The sequence below is a fragment of the Ascidia mentula genome, chromosome 3, assembly GCF_947561715.1.
Source record: "Ascidia mentula chromosome 3, kaAscMent1.1, whole genome shotgun sequence".
NCBI classification, from domain to species: Eukaryota; Metazoa; Chordata; class Ascidiacea; order Phlebobranchia; family Ascidiidae; genus Ascidia; species Ascidia mentula.
This window is the reverse complement of record NC_138568.1, coordinates 6,527,723-6,544,405: the sequence shown is the minus strand read 5'-3', so window position 1 is coordinate 6,544,405 and position 16,683 is coordinate 6,527,723. Positions and strand designations below refer to the sequence as shown.

The following is a 16,683-nucleotide window of genomic DNA, read 5'->3' as shown; positions in this document are numbered from 1 at the left end:
GAATTTTGCCTTTTTCCAAAATAACTTTAACGTAAACTGTTCTGAGGTTTAGGATTAAATAAACGTACAACTATCATGGAAACCGCCCCGATGAATTCACCTTTGCCATCAAAACCATAAACATTGACACTAAACGCTTACTTAAGACTTTTCTCAGGTTGTGATTTGACTCGCTCAGGCAATTTAAAGATAACGGCTTTCATCACTAAATTTCAGACGTACTCGGAAGGGGAAACTTTGGAGTCGTTTACAGAGCAACCTGGCACGACATTGGATCGAAAAAGGAAGTTGCCGTGAAATCGTTGACAGGTTATTTCAATTCAGTTGCAAAGTACCAGTCGTTAAAAGATTTCCAAAGCTTACTCTGCAAGCCTTAACACGATTTGTGAATAAATTTGTCGGGCATTTACGTAAAAGAAACTAAAGAAAATTGATTTGGTTGTCGGATGCCTTTGCTGCCAGGCACCTGGCAGACATTTAAATATTTCGCATATAAGGAACCTGAGGCACAAATCTCCAAGTTTTGCTACCATTGCTATTCAGTGTGACTTGGAGGTAGTTGGCAACAGCAGCCTACATGTTCAGCCAGTTATTCTATTTAACTTATAGCTTATAGCCTATTACATTTATTTTCCATTTTGACACGTGGTTATTATATATTGAAATTTTAGAAGATCTTTATTGTATTATTACCAGCAACCGTTACCCCAAACAAACCAGCCTATACCTGAGAAACATTTACCAAATTCATGTTCACCGAAAATTTGTAAATCAAATGGCTTTGCTTTCTTGCAGCTCTTCATGCGGTTGCATACAGGGAGGATTTCCTGGCTGAAATGGCGCTCCTAATGTCGCTTGGGCCGCACGACTCCATTATGGGGATCATTGGGGTGTGCACGACAAAGCTGGATGCGGACAACGAGTGCGAATCACCATTGTTGGTGACCGAGTACATGAAATATGGAGATTTGCTTCATTTCCTCTGGGATTGCAGGGAGGTTAGGATAGAAATCGTTTCCTTATTTATGACGTCATGCAGGACATTAGTTGCTGACAGCAACGACTCTCTACATAACCTGGCGTCGTACTCGGGATAACGCTGTAAACAGCATGGGTGTTAACATCTTGAGGCAATAACAAACGGCTCCTAACCAATACCATTCAAACCACAACGGTCGATCCGCATGATAACCTTTTTGGTGGGCATTAATATCAATAAAATGTCAGGGGGAAAAGGAAACCAAAGATTTCAGGGTTGCAGTGAAATTTTTGCAACCGACAAGGTTGACATTTACTCGATCGGGAGGAGTGATCCGCACATATCATGGAAAATCCTAATCTCACGTCAGCAAATATGCTGGTACCTACGTAGGAAAATTCGGTTTTCCGATTTTAATCGCTGTAAACCCAGCGATTATACTGACGTAAAGCTGGAATCCCCGTTGCGTTTCTGCCAGTGGTCAGATCAAAATTTAACGCACAATGCAAACAACGACCAGTTGTGCTTTCAGTACAAGTCAAACCATAATTGAACAATCGAATAACCAAAATCTCAGTATTTTTGGGTTAGGGAAGCTATGGTCCCTACATGTCCCCCAGCTACGCCAATGGATGCTGTCTGCTGTTTTCCATAGTACAGATTTACTGCGCCGGTTCTTTACAGTATTGACCAAACACAAGATACGTAATTTGGTTTGAAGGCATCCAAGAGAAACCAGAATCCAATCTACAACTTCAGTGAGTCCAATCTCTACCAGATTGGGCGACAAATCGCCGGAGGTTTACATTTTCTCGCCTCCTCTAAGATTATTCACGGGGATGTCGCGGCCAGAAACATTTTAGTAGGAGAGGCAAGTATCCCCAAAAACCCAAACGTTTATCCGGCGTTCATTTTTTATAGTGTTAAATTGGGCACAGCTACATTGAGCTTGCACTATACGGTGACTGATTTTATGAGGATTCGAAACTGCATGTAATGGATATTAATTTACAATGTTTTTGTCAGTTTCCTATGCGTAAGCAACATCCAAACTTTGCAGAACATGCAGTGTAAAATTTCTGACTTTGGTCTGGCCAACGACGTTTACCGCTACGGCATGATCAAGGGCGCCACCGAACGACGAGTTCCGTTCAAGTGGGTCAGCCCCGAACGGATGATGGGAGGGAAAGTCCCTATTACGTGGCGGAGTGACGTGTAAGTTGTTTATATCATTAGATATAACACACTGGGCCCGTCCTAGAAAATACAGAATCAGGCAGACAGTGGAACCCTTGTGGATGACGGGGTACTTTTTGACCCCGGGGCGATTTGGCCTAATCGACCACATAACAAATAGTGCTTTCTTATTTTCAAGGTGGTCTTTCGGCATATTACTTTACGAAATGGTAACAGTGGGTGCCACGCCATACCCTGAAATTGAACAGAGTCATCTCTTTTATTCACTGGAAATAGGGTACAGGATGCCACAGCCCACATCGTGCAACGATCATCTGTAAGTGTTGGAAAATGTGAGCTCAGTGCATCAATACGAAATCCTTACTGTAACATTGAAATATAAAGCAACAGAAGACTATACATGTTGGCATGAGCACATTTGATTAACTTGCTATCATATAGTACAGCACGGTCTAGCACGTTTTACGTATGTATCGCGGGCAATTAATTTTGGTTTAAAGCTGTTTCAAAAACATAACATTTGTATCACCACTTCACATGTTGGCCACAAGTTTAAATATGTTTGTAGATACAACCTCATGCTACAATGTTGGCAGTGGTTGCCAATGAACCGGCCGACCTTCGTCAACCTCCAGGAGCAGCTAAGAGATGTAAAAAGTGATGGAACAGTGGACCGACAAATCTTGCCAACTGACAGCTTAGATGGAACAGGCGGATACAAGTATCTGACACCTTGGTCCACTGGCACCAACTTTGAAGTCAACAATACAGAACGTTTCCCGCAGTTTAATGGTGATGTCGGACATCAAGCCGGGGTCGATCTCCGCGTTGCTTTTGATAAAATTGTTTAAATAGTTGGAGACTAGGGTGGTCTATATCCTACCGAGATACTGTGTGCACAAGAATTTCACGTAAAATCCGTAGTAATTTTACACCTGAATTTCAATCCAAAACAAAGTCAAATGCACGTACAAGCAATCAGCCAATAATGACCAGTGAGCTGCAAACAGTTGTGCACACAGATACGACTGGTTTCCAGGCGGTTGCTTGGCCATAGTGTGTTCTACTGTGGTTCGTCTCCGGTAGTTTGTTACCGATTGACGTCGACTGCAAAGTCAGTGAAATAGTCTTCGTTTGGCTAGTTAGTCAAGACCATCGTCAGTTACCATACTGATGGTTGAAACAGTGTGCATAACTGTCTGTAGCTTAATAATCAAATATCTTGTGTAGTAAACGGTGTGGCCCAAATGCTACCAATAACACAAGAGTGACAAAGCGACAATTTAACTTTGTTCTGTGCTTGAGTTGATTTCTGTGTTTGAGTTGAGTATTCCGCCCACTGTCGAAGAATTATGTGAAAGAAATTTATGTGTAAATAAACCCCTGTTGTACATATTTTTGTTGCATCTATTTGGACTATAACACTAGTGTGACACAAAATGCGCAAGCAATTGTCCAACCCGCCTCTAAAGTCAGAGCATGCAGTCCAAACATTCTCCGCAACTAAGCGGAACTATTGCTGTAACAATACTGATAGTTGCCCCCGAAAGGCGTGTTTGAAGTAGAAGAAAAACACAACCGAACTGAAATTCGACACCCACATTCTTAACAATGGGTTTTGATGAGAGAATGGTTACAGACACTGAAGGAACAGCCGAATTTGCCGTATCGATAAACATTCAATCTGTGTGTTCGAATGTTGGAGCAGTATATGGGCCCATATTGTGTTTGTTAGTGTGTAGATCAACAGTAACGGCAAGGACACAAGTTTATATATAGGGTTGGTCAAACCAGCTTAAGCTGTGAGTGAACACAAATGTTTGAACAGGTTTTCTTAATACACTTCAAGACAGCGAAGTATGTTTAAAAGCAGAAACTGCGCATATAGTTGGTTTTTGGAAATTTGTGGCAAAACGTTCAATATTGCATTCATAACAATGGTCGGAAAGTAAATTAGGTGTTCGTTAACGCAAACAAAAATATTATTCTGTCTTATATGCAACAAAACGCTGCGCATATAGTTGGTTTTTGGAAATTTGTGGCAAAACGTTCAATATTGCATTCATAACAATGGTCGGAAAGTAAATTAGGTGTTCGTTAACGCAAACAAAAATATTATTCTGTCTTATATGCAACAAAACGCTGCGCATATAGTTGGTTTTTGGAAATTTGTGGCAAAACGTTCAATATTGCATTCATAACAATGGTCGGAAAGTAAATTAGGTGTTCGTTAACGCAAACAAAAAGAGTATTCTGTCTTATATGCAACAAAACGCTGCGCATATAGTTGGTTTTTGGAAATTTGTGGCAAAACGTTCAATATTGCATTCATAACAATGGTCGGAAAGTAAATTAGGTGTTCGTTAACGCAAACAAAAATATTATTCTGTCTTATATGCAACAAAACGCATACTAATGTGTCTTCACCTTTTCCAAAATTTATTTTTCAGGGCAACGCTTTAAATTGCCATGACACATTCGAATTGCGCAGTGTTCAAATAATACTTTGAGTTATAGCACATGTAGCAGAATGAAACCGACCATGGAAATACCTTCTGTGTTCAACCCGCAGCCGCAAACCAATACAAGTCACAACCCAGAAGATATTGCAACAGTAACTGAACGAGTTATGACACATAATGACCGCAGCAGAACTGTAGCAGAAAAAGGTTCAGTTTTAACTGCACTTTCCAAGCTAGGTTGCAAGACGAATTACGACCGAGCACATTCAGGCATATTTATATGTTTCGTGATTCTGTATCTGTCCGCCATTTTTAGGGTGGGCGTGGGGGGATGGGCAATGGTCGTGGGGTATTCTGCAAGCGTTTTATCGAAAGATAATCACCTGTGTACGTCAGGAGTTTGCGCAGTAAGCAAATAACTGTTTTTAAAATTTTTAGTAATTTCCTTTTTTTATTATTAAAAGATAGTCGTAGAATAGTGTTCTTTTCTGCCACAAATGTAGTGAAGGATATTTATAACTAACTCAACGCACCCTCTAAACATATCTGATAAAGAACTACTAGATAAGGGTAAAAATATATGTACATAGTCTTCCAACTTGATTGTGTCTTGCAAACCCATTACCGTATTCTCAAAAACATACAATTTACAGTTCCTCAACGGTCTTTCTTTCCTGCTGATAGCTTGTGTTCCATTTCGATCAGCGGTGAAAACTTTGCAACAAGGTTCATTAACATCTAAGGGCGTAAGAGCAGCTACCACAGGGTGAGTGTTCCCGTTACTGCTTATCCATCGGCCTAGCCAGAAGGGTTGCGGCCCCACCTAAATGTCAAAGAATCCATATCTGCATGGTGTACTCGTTTTGTATGGCTTTGGGATTGGGTTATAGCAATGCTTTCAAGTTTTTTGCCTACAACCCAGCACATGGAAAGATTCATGTCACTTGTGACAAATTTGTTTTCATGAAGTTATAACAAACACCAGATTCCGCAAAACGACGCACAGTTTTGGTACCGCTTTTTCAAACAGTAGACATATATTAATATAGTTTATAATAGGCCAAACGTTATTGCATTTTCAAACAAAAGAAATATATAAAACAGTCTAGAATAAAGCTTGACACGTAAATTTAAATTATTACAGAATGTGTTATCTTTTGATCGTCGATTTCGTCGCATTATTTTTTGTGACGGCTGTGCACGATTTGACATACAAGCCTAAGATACACGCTGCAATTCTGGGTTCACTAAACCACCGGTACGGATACAACAGCAGCGTAACAAACGCCTGGGACGAACTGCAAGTCAGTGAGCGATGCTGTGGTGCTAACAATTACACAGACTGGTACAACAGCACCTGGTTCTCAACCTTTCACAGTGAACGCTTAATCTTTCCTTTGTCGTGCGCTTTGCCGCCATATAGCGGAACATGTAAGGCATTAGCGGGTACAAGGATTACCAGAGGTAGTAACTCTTTCGAGGTCGACAATTTGAAGCATGTAAATGAGTGCTTAAGGATTTTGATTCTGCGAAAACCATACACGTCCTATAACCAAGTAGCGACCATAGGCAATATCGACCAATTATTTTGATCCAACGGCTGTCGGCGGCCAAATAGCAATGTGGATGACATTTTTGTTACAATGCCATATGCACTGAAGTCACAGACCCCGTAAAAGTTTAAGTCGATGAAATTTCCTTTAAATAAACTGCTAATATTCGCTCGCAAAGGAATTCGCTTAACATTGTATAACAACGTTAAACCGAAGCCCTCTCACCAGACAGTGTCTGGAGCTCAGCATTATTGCTGGCTGTATTGATTTCACATGATTTCCGCCACATTGAGCCAGCTGCACTGTCGGTTGTTCGGTTATGGTGTTACGCAACGGATTGCGACTGAAATGTCACCACAATGCGTTGCATTCACGATTGGCTTAAAAAAGGGCAAGACCTTTCTGCCATTAAAAAAAAACATTAGTTTATATTTCTTATTTTAATACTATGTTTCAGTGATCGCCTTTTGTGCATAAATATTCTTTACAGCGAGGGTTACACCGGTGATGGATACAACAGCTGTAGGAATATGAAAAACCCCGTGATCGCTGTTATGGGCACCGCAGGTTTGGTCACTGCGTGTCTTCTGATGTTCTTCGTCATCAGACGTCGACGAGAACGAATGAGAAAGTAAGTTTCCAACACAAATATGTGGGTGGATTACCAAAAGGCGCAAGTACATTTTTTTGATTAATTTTGATTACACACCGTCGATGTCATTGAATGTAGTTGGTGGTATGTAATTCCAATCTGCATTGACAATAGGTAACTTCCAAACACCTTGAATTGATTACTATTTTTGGACAAACCTTTCACAAAAACTATTTTCTGAACGAAAGTTTTTATCTCATGGCCAACAAAGACTCAGTGGCAGATTTTCTAATATTACTTACAAGAGCTGCCATAATATGATGGGTATATTTATATTTGTTGTTGTATAAAGGAGACTCATATTTGACCAATCGCGGTTTGTCGCCGGAGAATCTTTGGCAGACCTGGCGCCTTTTCTAAACTACTCTCAGTTCGAAAACCACCTTCAAATGACCAACATGGGTCCTGTATTTGGACAAAAGTGGGAAATAGATCGCAACAACCTGGCTTTACACGGTTTGCCATTACTTTATATATAGTTTGGGGCAAGAATTTTGCCTTTTTCCAAAATAACTTTAACGTAAACCGTTCTGAGGTTTAGGATTAAATAAACGTACAACTATCATGGAAACCGCACCGATGAATTCACCTTTGTCATCAAAACCATAAACATTGACACCAACCTCTTACTTAAGACTTTTCTCGGGTTGTGATTTGACTCGCTCAGGCAATTTAAGATAACGGGTTTCATCACTAAATTTCAGACGTACTCGGAAGGGGAAACTTTGGAGTCGTTTACAGAGCAACCTGGCACGACATTGGATCGAAAAAGGAAGTTGCCGTGAAATCGTTGACAGGTTATTTCAATTCAGTTGCAAAGTACCAGCCGTTAAAAGATTTCCAAAGCTTACTCTGCAAGCCTTGACACGATTTGTGAATAAATTTGTCGGGCATTTACGTAAAAAAATCTAAAGAAAATTGATTTGGTTGTCGGATGCCTTTGTTGCCAGGCACCTGGCAGACATTTAAATATATCGCATGTAAGAAACCTGAGGCACAAATCTCCAAGTTTTGCTACAATTGCTATTCAGTGTGACTTGGAGGTAGTTGGCAACAGCAGCCTACATGTTCAGCCAGTTTTACTATTTAACTTGTAGCTTATAGCCTGTTACATTTATTTTCCATTTTGACACGTGGTTGTTATATATTGAAATTTTATAAGATCTTTATTGTATTATTACCAGCAACCGTTACCCCAATCAAACCAGCCTATACCTGAGAAACATTTACCAAATTCATGTTCACCGAAAATTTGTAAATCAAATGGCTTTGCTTTCTTGCAGCTCTTCATGCGGTTGCATACAGGGAGGATTTCCTGGCTGAAATGGCGCTCCTAATGTCGCTTGGGCCGCACGACTCCATTATGGGGATCATTGGGGTGTGCACGACAAAGCTTGATGCGGACAACGAGTGCGAATCACCATTGTTGGTGACCGCGTACATGAAATATGGGGATTTGCTTCATTTCCTCTGGGATTGCAGGGAGGTTAGGATAGAAATCGTTTTCTTATTTATGACGCCATGCAGGACATTAGTTGCTGACAGCAACGCCTCTCTACATAACCTGGCGTCGTACTCGGGATAACGCTGTAAACAGCATGGGTGTTAACATCTTGAGGCAAACAAACGGCTCCTAACCAAAACCATTCAAACCACAACGGTCGATCCGCATGATAACCTTTTTGGTGGGCATTAATATCAATAAAATGTCAGGGGGAAAAGGAAACCAAAGATTTCAGGGTTGCAGTGAAATTTTTGCAACCGACAAGGTTGACATTTACGCGATCGGGAGGAGTGATCCGCACATATCATGGAAATCCTAATCTCACGTCAGCAAATATGCTGGTACCTACGTAGGAAAATTCGGTTTTCCGATTTTAATCGCTGTAAACCCAGCGATTACTGACGTAAAGCTGGAATCCCCGTTGCGTTTCTGCCAGTGGTCAGATCAAAATTCAACGCACAATGCAAACAACATGCAGTCGTGCTTTCAGTACAAGTCAAACCGAATAACCAAAATCTGAGTATTTTTGAGTTAGGAAGCTATGGTCCCTACATGTCCCCCAGCTACGCCAATGGATGCTGTCTGCAGTTTTCCATAGTACAGATTTACTGCGCTGGATCTTTACAGTATTGACCATACACAAGATACGTAATTTGGTTTTAAGGCATCCAAGAGAAACCAGAATCCAATCTACAACTTCAGTGAGTCCAATCTCTACCAGATTGGGCGACAAATCGCCGGAGGTTTACATTTTCTCGCCTCCTCTAAGATTATTCACGGGGATGTCGCGGCCAGAAACATTTTAGTAGGAGAGGCAAGTATCCCCAAAAACCCAAACGTTTATCCGGCGTTCATTTTTTATAGTGTTAAATTGGGCACAGCTACATTGAGCTTGCACTATACGGTGACTGATTTTATGAGGATTCGAAATTGCATGTAATGGATATTAATTTACAATGTTTTTGTCAGTTTCCTATGCGTAAGCAACATCCAAACTTTGCAGAACATGCAGTGTAAAATTTCTGACTTTGGTCTGGCCAACGACGTTTACCGCTACGGCATGATCAAGGGCGCCACCGAACGACGAGTTCCGTTCAAGTGGGTCAGCCCCGAACGGATGATGGGAGGGAAAGTCCCTATTACGTGGCGGAGTGACGTGTAAGTTGTTTATATCATTAGATATAACACACTGGGCCCGTCCTAGAAAATACAGAATCAGGCAGACAGTGAAACCCTTGTGGATGACGGGGTACTTTTTGACCCCGGGGCGATTTGGCCTAATCGACCACATAACAAATAGTGCTTTCTTATTTTCAAGGTGGTCTTTCGGCATATTACTTTACGAAATGGTAACAGTGGGTGCCACGCCATACCCTGAAATTGAACAGAGTCATCTCTTTTATTCACTGGAAAAGGGGTACAGGATGCCACAGCCCACATCGTGCAACGATCATCTGTAAGTGTTGGAAAATGTGAGCTCAGTGCATCAATACGAAATCCTTACTGTAACATTGAAATATAAAGCAACAGAAGACTATACATGTTGGCATGAGCACATTTGATTAATTTGCTATCATACAGTACAGCACGGTCTAGCACGTTTTACGTATGTATCGCGGGCAATTAATTTTGGTTTAAAGCTGTTTCAAAAACATAACATTTGTATCACCACTTCACATGTTGGCCACAAGTTTAAATATGTTTGTAGATACAACCTCATGCTACAATGTTGGCAGTGGTTGCCAATGAACCGGCCGACCTTCGTCAACCTCCAGGAGCAGCTAAGAGATGTAAAAAGTGATGGAACAGTGGACCGACAAATCTTGCCAACTGACAGCTTAGATGGAACAGGCGGAGACAAGTATCTGACACCTTGGTCCACTGGCACCAACTTTGAAGTCAACAATACAGAACGTTTCCCGCAGTTTAATGGTGATGTCGGACATCAAGCCGGGGTCGATCTCCGCGTTGCTTTTGATAAAATTGTTTAAATAGTTGGAGACTAGGGTGGTCTATATCCTACCGAGATACTGTGTGCACAAGAATTTCACGTAAAATCCGTAGTAATTTTACACCTGAATTTCAATCCAAAACATAGTCAAATGCACGTACAAGCAATCAGCCAATAATGACCAGTGAGCTGCAAACAGTTGTGCACACAGATACGACTGGTTTTCAGGCGGTTGCTTGGCCATAGTGTGTTCTACTGTGGTTCGTCTCCGGTAGTTTGTTACCGATTGACGTCGACTGCAAAGTCAGTGAAATAGTCTTCGTTTGGCTAGTTAGTCAAGACCATCGTCAGTTACCATACTGATGGTTGAAACAGTGTGCATAACTGTCTGTAGCTTAATAATCAAATATCTTGTGTAGTAAACGGTGTGCCCCAAATGCTACCAATAACACAAGAGTGACAAAGCGACAATTTAACTTTGTTCTGTGCTTGAGTTGATTTCTGTGTTTGAGTAGAGTATTCCGCCCACTGTCGAAGAATTATGTGAAAGAAATTTATGTGTAAATAAACCCCTGTTGTACATATTTTTGTTGCATCTATTTGGACTATAACACTAGTGTGACACAAAATGCGCAAGCAATTGTCCAACCCGCCTCTAAAGTCAGAGCATGCAGTCCAAACATTCTCCGCAACTAAGCGGAACTATTGCTGTAACAATACTGATAGTTGCCCCCGAAAGGCGTGTTTGAAGTAGAAGAAAAACACAACCGAACTGAAATTCGACACCCACATTCTTAACAATGGGTTTTGATGAGAGAATGGTTACAGACACTGAAGGAACAGCCGAATTTGCCGTATCGATAAACATTCAATCTGTGTGTTCGAATGTTGGAGCAGTATATGGGCCCATATTGTGTTTGTTAGTGTGTAGATCAACAGTAACGGCAAGGACACAAGTTTATATATAGGGTTGGTCAAACCAGCTTAAGCTGTGAGTGAACACAAATGTTTGAACAGGTTTTCTTAATACACTTCAAGACAGCGAAGTATGTTTAAAAGCAGAAACTGCGCATATAGTTGGTTTTTGGAAATTTGTGGCAAAACGTTCAATATTGCATTCATAACAATGGTCGGAAAGTAAATTAGGTGTTCGTTAACGCAAACAAAAATATTATTCTGTCTTATATGCAACAAAACGCTGCGCATATAGTTGGTTTTTGGAAATTTGTGGCAAAACGTTCAATATTGCATTCATAACAATGGTCGGAAAGTAAATTAGGTGTTCGTTAACGCAAACAAAAAGAGTATTCTGTCTTATATGCAACAAAACGCTGCGCATATAGTTGGTTTTTGGAAATTTGTGGCAAAACGTTCAATATTGCATTCATAACAATGGTCGGAAAGTAAATTAGGTGTTCGTTAACGCAAACAAAAATATTATTCTGTCTTATATGCAACAAAACGCATACTAATGTGTCTTCACCTTTTCCAAAATTTATTTTTCAGGGCAACGCTTTAAATTGCCATGACACATTCGAATTGCGCAGTGTTCAAATAATACTTTGAGTTATAGCACATGTAGCAGAATGAAACCGACCATGGAAATACCTTCTGTGTTCAACCCGCAGCCGCAAACCAATACAAGTCACAACCCAGAAGATATTGCAACAGTAACTGAACGAGTTATGACACATAATGACCGCAGCAGAACTGTAGCAGAAAAAGGTTCAGTTTTAACTGCACTTTCCAAGCTAGGTTGCAAGACGAATTACGACCGAGCACATTCAGGCATATTTATATGTTTCGTGATTCTGTATCTGTCCGCCATTTTTAGGGTGGGCTTGGGGGGATGGGCAATGGTCGTGGGGTATTCTGCAAGCGTTTTATCGAAAGATAATCACCTGTGTACGTCAGGAGTTTGCGCAGTAAGCAAATAACTGTTTTTAAAATTTTTAGTAATTTCCTTTTTTTATTATTAAAAGATAGTTTTTGAATAGTGTTCTTTTCTGCCACAAATGTAGTGAAGGATATTTATAACTAACTCAACGCACCCTCTAAACATATCTGATAAAGAACTACTAGACAAGGGTAAAAATATATGTACATAGTCTTCCAACTTGATTGTGTCTTGCAAACCCATTACCGTATTCTCAAAAAAATACAATTTTCAGTGGCTCAACGGTCTTTCTTTCCTGCTGATAGCTTGTGTTCCATTTCGATCAGCGGTGAAAACTTTGCAACAAGGTTCATTAACATCTAAGGGCGTAAGAGCAGCTACCACAGGGTGAGTGTTCCCGTTACTGCTTATCCATCGGCCTAGCCAGAAGGGTTGCGGCCCCATCTAAATGTCAAAGAATCCATATCTGCATGGTGTACTCGTTTTGTATGGCTTTGGGATTGGGTTATAGCAATGCTTTCAATTTTTTTGCCTACAACCCAGCACACGGAAAGATTCATGTCACTTGTGACAAATTTGTTTTCATGAAGTTATAACAAACACCAGATTCCGCAAAACGACGTACAGTTTTGGTACCGCTAGTTTATAATAGGCTAAACGTTGCATTTTCAAACAGTAGAAATATATAGAACAGTCTAGAATAAAGCTTGACACGTAAATTTAAATTATTACAGAATGTGTTATCTTTTGATCGTCGATTTCGTCGCATTATTTTTTGTGACGGCAGTGCACGATTTGACATACAAGCCTAAGATACACGCTGCAATTCTGGGTTCACTAAACCACCGGTACGGATACAACAGCAGCGTAACAAAAGCCTGGGACGAACTGCAAGTCAGTGAGCGATGCTGTGGTGCTAACAATTACACAGACTGGTACAACAGCACCTGGTTCTCAACCTTTCACAGTGAACGCTTAATCTTTCCTTTGTCGTGCGCTTTGCCGCCATATAGCGGAACATGTAAGGCATTAGCGGGTACAAGGATTACCAGAGGTAGTAACTCTTTCGAGGTCGACAATTTGAAGCATGTAAATGAGTGCCGCGTCCAAAAGGGTATTGTATATATTTCACCCGTTGCCTGTACCACCGTATTTGTATCAACGCTTTACATAGCGATGAATTACATGGTTACGTTATTGATCTGTACTGCATGTATTTCCTGTTTGTGTTTTGTTTTGAACTTTTATCTTTCCACGTTTTTGCCCAGAGCTCAGCGAGTAACTTCTGCTTACTCCGCGTTTGGACAAAATGCTGTCGGTGATGCCTGATTTTATTTTTTAATAGCAAACTTTTGAAGTCCGTCGTAATTTTCAAAATGTCCCAAACGCTATCGCTGTAAGTGACATTATTTTATACATTAAACTTTTAGCAAAGTGTAGCCTTTGCATTTTTTTTTAAAATGTGAAGACTTACTTTTTATGCTTAAAGGGATTGCAGAGTCAGAAGGAGATTGGGATATAGTTTTGGAGCTGAGGTTGCGGTGTTTGGTATAATCGCCACATGGTGAATGCGTTCTGAGTCAACTGGTTTCTTCTCCATTCGTGAAGCATTCTTTCGAACAAAATCATCAATTACAGCTTAAACGCTGGGTACGGAACTGTAGCTTTTTGATGTCAGTTGATATGTCTTCGTTTAGTTACGTCCGTGACACTTGTCAGGAAAACCTTTAACGATAACGCTAGCATCCGGGTACATGACACAAAAGCGCAGGTTACACAAGTGAAAGATATTATGTTACTGGTTTTGTTTTCCTTTATAGGCAGTTTTGCCCGAAGCGGCCGACAAATTTGATCTCGGTTTGTGTTGGGTAAAGGCAATTTCAAAACAAACGTCTTTTATTGGCGATTGGGCAAATAAAAAACTACCTACACCAGCTACTTGGTATCCCATGTCATTGGCAATGGTGCCCATCGACCAAAGCGTTATAATTGGTCTGTGTGTTCGCAAAATTTGACACAGGGGGATTTCTTTTCAGTTACATTGAACAGAACCGGGATTTTCGGTCCTTGAAAAAATACCAAGAAATCCAAACCAGCGGGCGTGTCACGCCTTTTCGACGAATTGATCACAATTACATCATCCCCGACTGAAACAAAATAAAAGTTGTCGCTAATTGGTGCATTCCAGTGGGCGTGTCATGGGCGGTAAAGTCATTTTATGGGAATCACCTGGAATTTATGGGAAGCATGGGAGTGACTGTAGTATTTCACCGCACTACAATTCTGCAGTTTCTGCGCATTACTCTGTTCAGTGTCCTGGATAAAAAAGGCGTTGAAGCCGTGACGCCCATTGTAGCATAACTTTTCGCTGAGTTGTAGTACATTATGTAGGCGGCTAATCCCAATCTGCTTTGCCAGTTTGCTCTACAAACAACACGTGTTTTAATGATATAAAGTGTAGTGGTACAAGTTATCAGTTGAAGATTCGCGAGTTATATCTTAACTGGCTAATGCTGTGTTCAAATAATTTAGATAAACTCTAGGTTTACTGTAGGACTACTAACAAAGCAACAGTTGTATGAGCTGTTTTTCACCCACAGTGGCTGCCATTGACTAAGATGGCTTCTGTATCTGCACCATTACCATGCTTATGCTCCAACCACCAGGTTGCTGTTGTATTTTTGGATAACCCCACTGACAGTTGTTCGGGTTTTACTGAGATGCTTCATAAAAATGCTTTCATTTCCACTAACATTGAAGAGTTAAACCACACCAAAGAATCAAAGACATCGGCTTTACTTACTACAGGCAATGGTAGTTCTACTGAATCTGTCTTGAAAGCCTTTTTGTTGCAAATTACCAAAAATCAGCCTCAAGTTTCCAAGATACTCTTAGTTTCACATAAACCAGTACCATTTGTTGAAGCAATGCAATACATTAACTGCTTATACAGACTGCACAGCGTATGTGACATACAACTATGTGCTGCTCTTGGGCCATCCTTTCTGCAAGTTTTACCAAGTGGGTACACTGAAATCTGGGTGAACTCAGGCCATGAAGGCAAATATTGTGGCTTGGTTCCATTGGGTCATCAATGCAAGGTCACTACTACAGGACTGAAGTGGAATTTAGATAACATGGTTATGGAGTTTTCTGATCTTGTTAGCACATCAAATGCACTTGATACAAGCGGCAAAGTTACTGTACAAACTAACCACCCATTGGTGTGGTACTTGGACATTAAGCCTCAAAGTTGATGGTGTAACATATTTTTCTTTGGTATTGGTGACAGTTTATTGTGTTGTTTCAATGACTTGATGATTTAACCACCATTATATTTAGGCACTAATTTTTATTTGCCCAAATTTGAAAAGTATGCCAGTTTTGAAAACTCATTAAAGTTTGGGCATATGTTCTGATGCATTGTTAAATAAGATCACAACTGACTTGTTTAGTACACAATATTCGCTATTTATTTGCACCTAAACTTACCTCAGTAGTAAATAGTTGGTACAAAATACCTTGCTTTGTGCATATTTGTATTTGAAACGTATTGAACATTGTCACCTTTAAGTTATTATTTTTATGTGTTGCATAAAAGCCAGTTGCATTTTTAACCAAAGCAATCACTTATTGCACTTTAAATATGATCAACTTTTCAGAGACTTGTGAAATAGGACTGAAAAACATCCGCAATGAGAACTGAACGTAAAGTTATCGAACCACTAAAATACCAACATGACATTAGTTGCTCATTTGTGCTTGTTGTATTAAACCATGATGATGCCACAGATGATTCCTTGCACGCTTTCAAGGAGCAATGGATGCACTTATGGGACAAGGCAGTATTTCGTGTATGTGTGGATGGGGGCACCAACCTTATCCACCAGTTAAATAAAAGGCTCGTTTCTGAAGGTGAAAAAAGGCTTGTTCCTGACCTTATATCAGGTGATTTTGACTCAGTAGATATTCCTTTACTTGATGAATTTGAAGCACAGGGATCTCAAATTATACCCACACCAGACCAGGACCACACAGACTTTACAAAATGCCTGATGATTCTCAATGACAAATTCCTGAATGGTGACATTGAAGCTGGCGCCAATATTGTTGTGACAATTCCAGAATGCACGCAAAGGTTTGACCACGCAATGGCAAATGTCAACACTCTGCACAAAGCCAAATCCATGCTGTCTGGAGGCAATGACATATGTCTGGTTTCAAACACAACACTGCAGTGTGTGGTACCGGAGGGTGAAACTGACATTAAACTTAATGGCACTTTGTTAAACAAACCATTCCTCTTAATGCCAGTACATAAACCTGCAGTGGTTTCTACAGTGGGTTTGGAAAATGAGCAGGAGGATAATCGGACTGATTTCAGCTGCCCTTATAGTAGTTTTCAGTGCTTTCCAAAAGCCTCATTGATACAAATTACCACCAGTGCCAGTTTACTACTTGCTGTCAACATCAAGAGTTGAACAGAAT

The 16,683-nt window shown here is 40.4% G+C and overlaps 4 protein-coding genes across 4 annotated transcripts; all 4 read left to right on the top strand.

The window, feature by feature from the left end:
* Positions 1 to 4,630: 4,630 nt before the first annotated feature.
* LOC145894494 (fibroblast growth factor receptor-like) lies at positions 4,631 to 10,865 on the top strand. Its single transcript, XM_082983106.1, has 10 exons — positions 4,631 to 5,045; positions 5,292 to 5,404; positions 6,682 to 6,822; positions 7,136 to 7,299; positions 7,548 to 7,640; positions 8,127 to 8,329; positions 9,012 to 9,161; positions 9,351 to 9,505; positions 9,666 to 9,803; positions 10,056 to 10,865. Exons 1-10 carry the CDS (start codon positions 4,707 to 4,709, stop codon positions 10,336 to 10,338), a joined length of 1,779 nt encoding a protein of 592 aa, XP_082839232.1. The 5' UTR covers positions 4,631 to 4,706; the 3' UTR covers positions 10,339 to 10,865.
* Positions 10,866 to 11,808: 943 nt separating this feature from the next.
* LOC145895176 (uncharacterized) lies at positions 11,809 to 13,726 on the top strand. Its single transcript, XM_082983947.1, has 4 exons — positions 11,809 to 12,223; positions 12,470 to 12,582; positions 12,930 to 13,591; positions 13,685 to 13,726. The coding sequence occupies exons 1-3, from the start codon at positions 11,885 to 11,887 to the stop codon at positions 13,522 to 13,524; spliced, it is 1,047 nt and encodes a 348-aa protein (XP_082840073.1). The 5' UTR covers positions 11,809 to 11,884; the 3' UTR covers positions 13,525 to 13,591; positions 13,685 to 13,726.
* Positions 13,727 to 14,732: 1,006 nt separating this feature from the next.
* On the top strand, positions 14,733 to 15,459 carry LOC145894283 (thiamine pyrophosphokinase 1-like). Its single transcript, XM_082982820.1, has one exon. The coding sequence runs from the start codon at positions 14,814 to 14,816 to the stop codon at positions 15,450 to 15,452; it is 639 nt and encodes a 212-aa protein (XP_082838946.1). The 5' UTR covers positions 14,733 to 14,813; the 3' UTR covers positions 15,453 to 15,459.
* A 431-nt stretch (positions 15,460 to 15,890) lies between these two features.
* On the top strand, positions 15,891 to 16,676 carry LOC145894282 (thiamine pyrophosphokinase 1-like). The gene has a single exon (XM_082982819.1). The coding sequence runs from the start codon at positions 15,891 to 15,893 to the stop codon at positions 16,674 to 16,676; it is 786 nt and encodes a 261-aa protein (XP_082838945.1).
* The last annotated feature ends 7 nt before the right edge of the window (positions 16,677 to 16,683 follow it).